The sequence below is a fragment of the Aplidium turbinatum genome, chromosome 6 (assembly GCF_918807975.1).
Source record: "Aplidium turbinatum chromosome 6, kaAplTurb1.1, whole genome shotgun sequence".
NCBI lineage: Eukaryota > Metazoa > Chordata > Ascidiacea > Aplousobranchia > Polyclinidae > Aplidium > Aplidium turbinatum.
Genome location: NC_137477.1, coordinates 1,358,208 through 1,370,698, shown reverse-complemented (window position 1 = coordinate 1,370,698; position 12,491 = coordinate 1,358,208). Strand labels below are relative to the sequence as shown.

Sequence of the window (12,491 nt, the reverse complement as noted above, 5' to 3'; positions counted from 1 at the left end):
TTACCGAGGTAAAAATCCCCACAGTAAAAATTTTTAATTGTGAATAAATTAATACTGAATGTAGATAAAATTATGAATATTAATGTGTTAGCGTTAGATTCACTAACGTTATGGAGTAATGTCGGCCGCACCAATAGCTTAGGTCTGACCATGACGACCTTTTTCACAGGCTATAGCTATACACATACCAATGTGCAGCTTTAAGTTTGACTAAAGGCCGGTCTGTTTGTCCCAAAAATTGCTAATATAAAATAATAAGGTGAGTAGTAGTTTATAACTAGAGTTTTGTGTTTATTTTGTGTGATTTTTGAACTACTTTTGTGCTGTTTTTACCGCACAAATAAAATAATGGACTACATTTTGGCACTTGTGCAGGAAATCCAAAAAGAATCTGGCAACACTGGTAATAGGAAAAGTTTGGCTTTGCACTTTTGCAGAGATTTGGATTAGAAAGAATCTTCAGTTTCAGTAATCTAGGGCGATTTTTTGTTACAAAAGTTACCGGTACTTTCTTTTTGGTTGTACCAATTAACAAAAGAAATGTGGAACCAAAATTTCATGGTTGTGGGGTAAATATTTAAGAAATTATAAAGTTACCAAAAGTCACTTTTTGTATTTTTAGGTTACTTTTCATTTGTTACCGGTAGGTTTCAATTTTTAATTTTATTTTTTGTTGCTAGCGCGAACATGTATGGAACGGCAAAGTTAACATACAAATTTGACACCAACAAAAGGGAAAGCTGGCAAAACCCAAAAGTTTACAATATACATTGATAAAACAGTGTTACCACTATTTTAAAATTGCACAGCCACCAAACCTAGAAGCGAGATAGAAATTTTTTTTTGTGAAATAGTCCTACAATTACAATTAACACTTGCAAGTGCAAGGGCGATTAAACTTTATAACGCAAAGAAAAATTTTAAAAGGTGGCAAGTTTCCTGAACTTTTGCTTTGTGAGTCTTCAAAAGCATTAAAAAAAAATTTGATGCTATATACAGACGAAATCGGTTAATAGTATACGGTACTGCTTAAACGTATCAATCGTTTATTTGAATCAAAACCTGAAATCCCAAACCAAATCCAATGTGATGTTAAGTAAAAACAGCGGTTAAGCGCATACCGCTTAAAAGAATAAGTCGGATAAAAGCATCAGGATTTGCTTCTAGTTTGCATACTTCATTCATTTAATCGTACGGTATCATATAATTATACCCGTTAGCGAAAAGAGAATGTCTCTTTTTTGCTTCGCATTATGGTCTGCAATGTTCAAAGGCGAAATGAAGCAAAGGTGAGACAGACGCATGCGCTCAAAACAAAGACAAGTGTCTGTAATCCCAGGCCATAATATTACGTGCTAGACATCGCACTACAAAGAAACAATTTTCGCACAGCTGGGCTTCATTAAAACAGAAGAGCACACAAAAGGAATAATCACACTAAAGAAGTTTAAAGGCAGTGGCTATTTGACCGGTTCCGGTCTTTGAATCTGAAACACTATTTGTAAATTGGTGGCAGGTGCCACTGCCGCGGCACCTGCCACTGTTTTTGTGGCAGGTGCCACCGATTTTAGTGGCAGGTGCCACTGCTTTTGTGGCAGGTGCCACCGATTTTGGTGGCAGGTGCCACGGTTTTTGTGGCAGGTGCCACCGATTTTGTGGCAGGTGCCACTGCTTTTGTGGCAGGTGCCACCGATTTTGGTGGCAGGTGCCACGGTTTTTGTGGCAGGTGCCACCGATTTTGTGGCAGGTGCCACCGATTTTGATGGCAGGTGCCACTGCTTTTGTGGCAGGTGCCACCGATTTTGGTGGCAGGTGCCACTGTTTTTGTGGCAGGTGCCACCGATTTTGGTGGCAGGTGTCCTTGATTTTGTGGCAGATGTCACCGATTTTGGTGGCAGGTGTCACCGATTTTGTTACAGGTGTCACCCAAATTCGTGACATGTGTCGCCCAAGTTTATGTTTGTTGAATATTATTCTAGTCATAATAATGCAGCGATAGATTTCACGCTACAGTGGTCACAATAGTTAGCCTCACACTGCTGTAGTAAGGTTCTGCCGATGTTCTACCACCCAAAATCTCACGCAAAATATAGCATTTCATTTGATAAAAATGAATTTATGTAAAATCAAGTTATTTTTGCCAATTTTTAAATTTCGCAGTGACCCTCCAGTTGTCCATATTGCAAGAAAAACTAGTAAAGCAAGTCGTCCCGATCTTCCACTGTCCCTATCTTATGTAAAGGCATCGGCCTATTTGAAACAAAGCTTAACCTAGATCGAGTTAACGCAGCTATAGTATAGGCCTACTAGCTTACTGCGAACTTCAAACACGTTTAATCCCTTTCATCATAGCCGTAGAATTAGGCTAAACATAGAAGAATAAAACAATTTATCATAGAAGAATATTTATTTCATTTATTATTTATTTGCGTCAGACAAAGCTGTCCATATCCAAAACAAAACAACGAAATAATACACAAACTGCAAATGCACAAAGGTCACAGAGAGCCACTTTGGATGCCGCCGGTTTAAAAGCTCACTAAATAGGCAGTGTGTTCACATATCTACTGTTATAATTTACTGTTTACATATTTACATATCTATTACATATCTATTCTTTACATATCTATTTAATTTACATATCTACTGTTATAATTTACATACAATGAGCGTTGGAAGAATTGAAAGTATTCAGAACGATAAAACAATCAGATGACATCATGTCTGATATAAATCGATTTGAGGAGTGTATGCAACGGTTAATAAACGAAAACATGTTTTTCCTCAATGAAAGCATCAAACGTTGCTACATTATTCATTACTTTAATGTTCACGGGCACTGACATAACGAGGCAAATTGTGCAATATTCTGAAAGAGTCATTGTAAGCAACAAGCAATCGTTTCATACTTATTATAGAAGAATATAGAATATATTATATTATAGAAGATCTAAACTTGTTCCACAACTGGGATGAGTAAAACGACATACAATAAGATCTAAATAAGTTACAATGTTTTTTACAGCGGGTGAGCATTTAGAAAAATGAGATTTTGCATTATTTGCAGCACAGTACTGAGAGCGTACTTGCCTTGAAATATCATTTTCATCTGAAAGAGAACTCTCAATAAATACACCGAGGTATTTTACAGAGTCTGTGAACACAATTTCAGATTTACCTAGATGTAGCAAATAAGCACGTGAAAGATAAAATTTTTGGGGAGAATAACATACCAAATTACTTTTTAAAATTGAAAGTAATTTCATGTTCAACAGCATACTTGTGGCAAACATCTAACAAATTTTGTAAGCCACACAAACTAGGCGAGATGCAGCAAATGTCATCAGCAAACATAACAGGCTATGATCTAGACAAGAGTTGCCAACATAGCAACCAACTTTTGTTTTATTGAGCTCATAAGAAAGCTAATCAATATATACGGCAAAAAGATAGGGGCTTAACACCCCACCTTGTCTGACTCCGTTGGACACAGTAAATGATTGGGACAAGTGACCTCCCCACATCACTTGCATGGTTTGTTTACTAGCCTAAAGTTTACTAACAGTATTCCCATTAGCGAACAAAATACATAGGCACGTTACGTGTGATAAGCGTTTCAAACAATAAATGATGATTGACTTTGTCGAAGGCTTTTGAAGCATCCAAAAAGACAGAATATACAGGAGTGTCATGACTGATATAAGAGGACACTGCTTGTTTTAATAAGAAAACACTCATGTCAGTACTATGACCAGACTTAAACCCAAATTGATTGTCACTGGTATTCAAGAAAGGCAATAGATGATTCAAAATAAAACGTTCAAACAGTTTTGCATTAACCATTTTGGTGGTGCAAACAAAATTTTGTCAATACAAATATATTTATGAAAACGTAGTAGGCCTAATTTACAATTTGACTAAATAACTGGACAACTATCCTCTCAACGGCCCTACATACATCAGACTGTTATGCCCTTAAAAAATTTTGTTAGCCTTCACCTTCAGGCTTAGCTCATGATGTACTGGATTGAAAATCATATTGCTAATTATAAATTTCGTCACTACCAAGATAATGTGTTAGTCCGAAAATAAATACTTAACTTCTTTAGCCTATGTAGTACCGTATGTAGGCTATTGGTTTATTTGTATTTTATTTCATGTTAAGCCAGAAGGTTCACATCAGGCTACCACGGTACGCTAAAAGAAACACAATATCTTATTAAACACGACATCGACTCCAAAATTATAAAGCAGCGGTTCCCAACCTTTTCACACCGGGGACCTGTAAAAATTACATAAAAATTGGGGACCTTCATCAAACGATCGTAGGGAATAGAATAATCCTATTTGCAATCTTTTGAGGACCAAAGTTGTCTTTGCATACCGTAATGCAAGATTTCCGCATAGACCATGAATTTAAGAAAAAAATTAAAACAAAACGTTAAATCAAAACATTTCAAACAAAAATGTCAATCCATGAAAACACACACAAAATCAATATATTCGGCTACTAGGAAATTTATTGCCGTTTCGCTGTTGCCGTTATCTGAGGAAATAAGGAATTAGAAATAATTGCCTCTACCCAGGGATCAATTTCGAGTAATGGGTAGTACCAAATTTAAGTCATAAGTAAAGTAGACAACCGGAAACAGACATTGTCGTCGGCTGCAGCGTGGGTCAGGTGTACGTCCGCGTCGGAAGGCGTACACCGATGCATAGCGCTCAAGTCCGCTTTCCCGCAATGCAGGATAAAGATAACAAACAAACAAAGGAAGATTATTTCGAACGCCTAGAACCGTTGGACGTGGAGTGAACAACAATTCAGTCTTTGACTCCATGTTTGATGAATTTCACTTTGATAGTCCATTAGGCTTCAACACATCAACAATGATGAGGGCACTAAAGTTTTGAAAAGAACCGGATTTGCAGAAAATCTGTAGAAGTTGCTTCATCTTCGCCATGGGTCTGTTTGGGTGTTGGTTAATCTGTGATGGGCAATAAAAATCGATGAAAATGAAGGCTGCATGCCAGGGCTGAGGCGCGTTGTGATATAAAGCGCGCCTCTTTCCAGAACTAACTGTTCTAATGTAGGGTAGTAGGCCTATTTTCACTGCAAGTCTGCAATGAAAGTTAGGCAATCTGTAGTGCAAAACAATATCAAGCACAATACCATCTGGATGGAATGGGCTACATTTAACCAATAGGTTTATATACTACAGTAATGTAGGCTACAGTAAAGACTACGTATGTGATAAACACGCGAAATAGTTGCCAATAGTGTACCATCGTCAGTCGCCACGGATGTTTCCTAGACTATAACAAACCAATTACTCTTGCATCTCAAAAGAAAATGTTGTTTCAAGAAATGAATTTTTGACATATTTTTGTTTTGTAGCATCACCTTATGGGCTGTCGAACATATAAGAATTTAGAAGTATGATTGTGTTGTTTAAGCAAGCTGGATTCTTACCTTGATCACAAAAATGCCACAATTGTTGGCGTCGTATTGTTTCAGATGAAACAATTCCCCTGGTACCCAGCACACCTCTCTCAACGCCATGTCCGTTTTGCTCACTCGTGTGGTACAGAATATTCTAAAGCAAACACTGTGTAGCCTAAAACACAGAAATGGCAACCAGGCTTTGCTTAAACATGTACCATAATCCGCAAAAACATTACACATGAACATATACACATTGCAATGCAAAACAATGTGAGTTATGCGAAACTAAACTTTTTTTAAATCATAGCCTACTCTCACTTTAAACTGTCACATGCTTTAGAACTTCCTTCTTTTGTCGTCCCATATGGTTCAACCAGATAAACCGTGGAAGAAGGTATGTGAACATACTGCGAACAAAATTAGTTGCATTGGACAGTGGACACACACGATGAAGTGAGAGGAACAGCCTTTTTAGGCCTACAAGTTAAGTTTACCTGGTCAAGTTGCAATCTGCAAATGTGATGATAACATAGCGAATGTTTTTCTATTGCAGTACAAAATAACATATATAGGCTATCTGAAACATTGGGTATGCGCATGGGCAAAGTTACATTATACCACCGCAAAGCAAAGTCATACGCCCATACGGTAAGAACCGGAATGGCCCGTTTCGGTGAGTCCGATTCGGTTAGTCCGATTCGGTGAGTCCGATCCCTTAACGGGGGATTTTTTCATTTTTTTTTTTAAATTATCGGGTACCGTAGCCTAATTATCATTGCCGTTTTAGGGTTAAGGTTTAGGGCTTAAGGTTAGGGCAGGGGTTCTTAACCGGGGGTAAATTTACCCCCAGGGGGTAAATTTCACCTACCGAGGGGGTAAATTTACTGAATCATAAATTAAAGCAAACTTCATTTTTTCAGTTATTAAAAAACTGATAGTGTTGCACTCGATTTCAATTCAAATTTATGCTTAATGTAAGTTTTCTTATTTTTCTTTTATCTCCATGCAAGTAGACTACCGGTAGGCCTACCAGTTTCATTTCAGCAGCGTATGTGTGCTACATTTTTGGAAAAAATGGATACTGGAAAAATTGGATAAGTACTTTCAACAAAATAATATATCCTGGAATCATGTGGGTTTACTTTGCATAGAAGGTGCCCCTTCTATGCTCGGTGCTAAGTCTGGTTTTACAACTCTGGTGAAAAAACGCGCACCGAACATCATTTCTACTCACTGTGCCTTCATCGACATGCACTGGCAAGTAAAACCCTTCTAGAATATTTGAAAGCAGTATTGAAACATGTGGTTGAATGTGTGAATTTTATCAGGGCACGTGCTCTTAATCATCGTCTTTTCAAAGTGGTTTGTAATCAGATGAGATCAGAACACTCTGTTCTCCTTTATCACACCAAAGTTCGGTGGCTCTCTATAGGGGTCTTGTTTTGTCTCGAGTTTTCAAACTACATGGTGAAATCGAGATGTTTCTTAGAGAACGCAAATCCCCATTGAGTAAGCACTTTAGCGACAACAAACTTATTGGTGCATTGGCTTACTTTTTCAAGTTTGAACTAGCTCATTATGCAAATGCAAGGAAAAAGTGTTACCATTATAGATGTAGGCTAGGCTACATGATAAACTTCAGGGCTTCCAGACAAAATTAGATCTGTGGAGTAGAAGAGTTCAAAAAGGAGTTTACGCAAATTTTCCAACATTTGATGATTGGAATGTCAGTAGAAGTCGTAACGAGATTTCTGATCTCGAAGTCGAAATATGCCAGCACCTTGCCGCCTTGAAAAAAAAAACTTTGACGGTTACTTCGAAGGTGAAAGTTTTAACAATACTGCTCTTTGGATAACTCATCCCTTCGAAGCCAAGTTAGAAAGTATTGCTGGCGATGATCTTTGCAAAGATGAATTGATTGATCTTCAATGTTCAACAACGCTTTGTTCCAAATTCTTATTGTGCAATGGTGACTTTTCCAAGTTTTGGTATGGATTAGTCGAAGAGTTTCCTACGCTGACTAAGCGTGCATTTGAAGTTATTATACCTTTTCCAACTACTTATCTGTGTGAAGCAGGGTTCTCTACATGGTTGACTATTAAAACAAAACATCGATCTCGCTTAGTTCCCAAAGACGACATGCGAGTAGATCTTTCAACGACTGTTCCAAGAATCTCCAAAATTGTTCGTGGAAAGCAAGCACAAAAGTCATTTGAGTAGACATTATTTTTCACAGGAACCCATCAAGAACAATCGTGTCTTCGGCAAATAAACAGCTTGTTTTTGATTATTGCCAAGGTAAATCCAGACAAAAAAGGATGTCTTGAATTTCTTCCCTTGGTTGACTGGACACGATGACATCACAAGAGGCCACCAAAACGGTGGGGGTAAATTTTACTTTTTTCATTTGGCCAGGGGTAAACGAGACAAAAAAGGTTAAGAACCCCTGGGTTAGGGGTTAGAAGTTAGGAACTCACCGAATAGTAGCAGACCCGTAAGAACAGAGTAGCCTACACAAGTATACATACCAGTAGATTCCAATGGGTTCCACTTTTGTTGTAAGCTCCCATGAATACTTCTATCCTGCTAAAATTTACCTGAAACAAAGTGAATGCATCAGACAGGCTAATCTACTTCAAACTTAAAAACATGAAATGAACATGAATTGACATAGAAAAGAACGTAGGAGCTTCCAGAAAAAACCTGATTCCTTGAAAAGTTTATTTATAAAACAACAGTCTACAAATGAAATTATCAGACGAAAGTTTACGCCTAACCATTTACAGTAAAATACAATATTTTGAAATGCCACAAAGCTTTCTGAGTTGTGCTGTCGTCCGCTATGTTGAGCATTTCAAGCAGCCCATTCGCTTTTCCATCACTAAATGTAATTAGAGCAATCCATTCAGAATTGCGAACTTCGTGCTTATGTTATTTAATTATATATATAGCTTGAATAAGTGATCATTTGAAATAATCCTAATTTAAATAATTGTAATTTTTAGTGTACCTAGACCTAATTGCCATTTCAATTAATGGTAATTGCGGTTTGCGAAATGAGATGAGATGGGAACTCAGGTCTCAGGTTATCACCAATCAATACTTTTGGACCATCGATGTTTCTGATAGTGATATATGGCTAAATTATAGTCTGAAGCCAATCGTTACAACAAGCATGGTCGAACCAACCTGACTTTGATCTGTTATATCGTGCATGCGTTGGGCCTCCTTCCATCCATGTATCCCAAAGGTGCTCTGCTTTGTACACAGTGTACATTGGCAACATTTTTCCCGATGCAGTGCCAGCAAACATAACAGATGTTGATCCTTTTGAATGATTCATAATTCTTTCAGGGTATTTGATTCCACATTTGAATATGCATCGCTTCTTGCCTGGGACGTCTGATGAGTTTGTTTCGTCATAGTTTATTATTGCCTGTGGTTCCACATCCACATTCAGAAGACTTTCTTCTAGATTGTTAAAGTACACACTCACAGTTTCAGCACTTACTTCTGCTTGACCACGCTTTATATTTTGGCAGTGGCGTTGGGTAATTTCAGCTTCACTTCGTTTTAGGAAGGAGTAACCCCAGTCAGAACCTGGAATATTGTTACGAAAGGCAGCAACAGTCTTTTCTTGTTGTGTTAGTATTCTGTGACCAATCATTCTGACGTCCAATATATCAAGGGGCTGGCCCCAATAACCACATGTTTGAATGATGTGGACTAAGGCATGCTCTTCGAGTCTTCAGCATCTGAAAATGCTGTTGGTCTTCCAACATCTGTGAATGACATTTATCACGCTTGTCGCTTATGTTTGATAGGTCGCATTGGGATTCCACACTCCTCTGCAGCTTTTCTTAGAGACAGACCAGAGTCTACTGCCTTCTGTAAGTTCTCTTCATCATAGTCCTTGTAGCTCCTTGAACCAAGTGATCTTTTATGCTTTCTAGGCATTGTCAGTCTAAGATAAATAATATTTTTGTTAGTAACTGTGTAATAAAATATATATACTGTGCAAAGTAACCCCATAAACATTTAATTATGACTTATGAATGTAAAACAGATATTTTTGCCAGAAATATATTACCAGCCTACTCCAAAAGCTATATTTATGCTAACAATAGGGTAAACTAACATTATATGCAAAATCAATAACAAACTCACATTTCTTATCTTCGTGCTTCACGGAAGTTTTCAATGTCAGAATTTTGTCAAAATAGTATTATTTAATATTTTATATATTATACAGTTACTGCTAATATTCTATGGGGAAGAGAATTACTGTCAAAAACTGAAAGAAAGAAGTGACCGATTAATATGGAATAGTTCATTTGACTTTATTTTATCTATAACGTAGAAAAATCCAACATACCAAAAACGGTATATTGAGTAAACCGCCATGGATAGTTAGCTACCTGCCACGGATACCGGTACAGTACCGTACTAGTTAATTAACTGCCACGGATAGTTAGTTGACTACTGCAGATGTGAACTTGACGGAGCAATGTATCAAGGTATCAATCCTGACATAGATACATGTTGCCTTAGTTAACTGCCGCATATATAAGTTTCCTGTTATTGATTTATTGAGTAAACTGCCACGGATAGATAGTTAACTGCCACGGATAGTTAGTTAATTGCTACAGACGTGAACTTGATGGAGCAATGTATCATTGTATCAATCCTGATATGGATAGGCTACCCTATATGTTGCCTTAGTTAACTTCCGCATACATAAGTTGCCTGTTATGGGTAGTGACAGTAGATTACCGGGACGAGCAACTCCGTTGTTCCGCCAACATTAGAAGGGTAAATTGCCAATTTGACATTTTTTTCACGCTTTGCTGCTGGCTTGCTTTCAACTAAAAACTTTAAATTACTTCAAAACCAACTTCACTCTTTTTATATAACCCATAAAAAATACATTATTTTGTAAATAAAATAAAAAATTACCCTTCTAATGTTACGGATGAACAAAAAAGCGGATGTAGTTAACAATCCCGGTAATCTACTATCCCTAGTTATGGGTATATTGAGTAAACTGCCACGGATAGTTAGCTACCTGCCACGGATAGCTAATTAACTGCCACGGATAGTTAGTTGACTGCTGCAGATGTGAACTTGACGGAGCAATGTATCAAGGTATCAATCCTGACATAGATGGGTGTTGCCTTAGTTAACTACCGCATATATAAGTTGCCTGATTGATATATTGAGTAAACTGCCACGGATAGTTAGTTAACTGCCACGAATAGTTAGTTAATTGCTACAGACGTGAACTTGACGGAGCAATGTACCAAGGTATCAATCCTGGCATTGATATATGTTGCCTTTGTTAACTTCCGCATATATAAGCTGCCTGTTATGGATATATTGAGTAAACTGCCACGGATATTGAGTTACCTGCCACGGATATTGAGACTGCCACGAATATTGAGTTACCAGTAACTGCTGCAGATCAGGGTTGCCAGGTCCACTTATGGAAAAAATGCCAAACAACTGGTCAAAAAATGCCAAATGACCTAAAAAAAATGCCAAATAGGCAAAACGCTGCAAAATCGAAGGTTTCTTCCTTATAAAAGTAATAGATTCGGTAAAAAATGGATAAAACTGCAACAAAACTCAGCCTACACTTGCTGCTATTGCACAACCTAGTATCTTCATTCTTGAGAGTACGATACCGTGCTCTTCAGAAAAAAAGATTTTTGAAAAAATGACAATAATACAAAAAAATCCTTTTAGATCTTGATGATATTTCCAAGATCTGGTTAAAAAACTGAGCTGAAATACCATCAAACGGCTGAGAACCACATAGAAGTTGGAACACATCACGTCATCATGCTGTTTTGGTAAAATCATACTGGACTACTGGAGCGTGAAGTAAATTTAGTCTCCAACCAAAATTGCAGACTTAATCGAAAGTAATTTTACCAAGGACTACGAAAAATTGATTTTTAACAAGAAATTTCGCTTTATTAGGGAGTTATTAACAAACCTATTACCCTGTCAACCATTTTTGGGGAACTTTTCAAAGTTTACCTGGATTTCAAAGTATCCCCATTTTACGGTAGCTCATTCCAGTGATTCGTTATGCGAAACTTGAATATATCGGAAATGAAGTAACTTCATTGTCTGAAAGCTTTTTGTCTGACACTCATCAAGATGTATGACGTCTATGATGTTACGTTTGCTAAACTTTAAAGCATAAAAGTTAGTGACTTACCGGAATAAGACCGTTTTTTGGATCAACCAAGGAGAAAATTTATAAATAATAAAATAAAACTTTTCAGGTGAATAAAGCAAGACATAGGCCTATTCTTTTAGTTTTCAAATATTTAATGATTTTGCAGGGGTCAAAGGTTTTTATTTGTTTAATTTAAAGTTTATAACCCCTGATGACAGCAGATACGCTGCTGGCGTAACAAAGCTTCGATGGCACAGAGATAACGCAATGAGTCTCAAAGAATTTATTTTATTTTGTTAGTTCGAATTGCAGAATTTAGAACGCCAAACTTTTTAACTAGCCTTTTCAGAATGAATAGATTTTTGAATTTAAAACGTAAGAATTATCGTAATGCTTATTTTATGTTGTGTGTGAAACTTGTTTGTGCGGATGTAAATAAAGCACTTCCAAAATAAAAGAAAAACAAGCAATTACATAATTTAAAATTGGCAAATTCCAACAACATGTTTACGAACTGGGGTGAACTCCTGGTGAGATTCCGTCGCAGAGGTGAACCGTTTGTTAAAGCGGAGAAGATTGAAAGCGACGAATTGCCATTGAACAGAATCACTTGGGAAAGCTGCGAGTGGAAGGTTATTTAAGTAGAAAATGATTTATCAAAATTATATTTGTGCACAACAAGTGAGTTTTTTAGAAACGTAAATGTTATGGGAGGATTATATTTTGTAGAAAGTTAAAAACGATGGAAATTACATCGCGGGTCCCTACAAGTTTATTGTAAAAATTAAATTGCTGAGAATCGGTACAAGTTGGTGAAGTTTAACTTATCACAAGATAAAGCTAGTACGGTACTTACTTTGT

At 37.1% G+C, this 12,491-nt stretch overlaps 1 protein-coding gene across 1 annotated transcript; it reads right to left on the bottom strand.

The window, feature by feature from the left end:
• Positions 1-2,395: 2,395 nt before the first annotated feature.
• On the bottom strand, positions 2,396-9,736 carry LOC145772701 (uncharacterized). Its single transcript, XM_082584574.1, has 6 exons — positions 9,611-9,736; positions 8,633-9,407; positions 7,972-8,040; positions 5,762-5,850; positions 5,471-5,594; positions 2,396-4,985 (listed from the first exon to the last, which is right to left on the bottom strand). Exons 2-6 carry the CDS (start codon positions 8,657-8,659, stop codon positions 4,851-4,853), a joined length of 444 nt encoding a protein of 147 aa, XP_082440700.1. The 5' UTR covers positions 8,660-9,407; positions 9,611-9,736; the 3' UTR covers positions 2,396-4,850.
• Positions 9,737-12,491: the final 2,755 nt, after the last annotated feature.

Excerpts from the sequence above, each read along its gene's own strand:
- LOC145772701 (XM_082584574.1), bottom strand. The coding sequence starts at position 8,659 with ATGCACGATATAACAGATCAAAGTCAG. Across the intron at positions 8,041-8,632 it reads ATATAACAGATCAAAGTCAG|GTAAATTTTAGCAGGATAGA; the intron begins GTTGGTTCGACC and ends ACTTTGTTTCAG. Across the intron at positions 5,595-5,761 it reads AAAGCATGTGACAGTTTAAA|AATATTCTGTACCACACGAG; the intron begins GTGAGAGTAGGC and ends TGTTTGCTTTAG.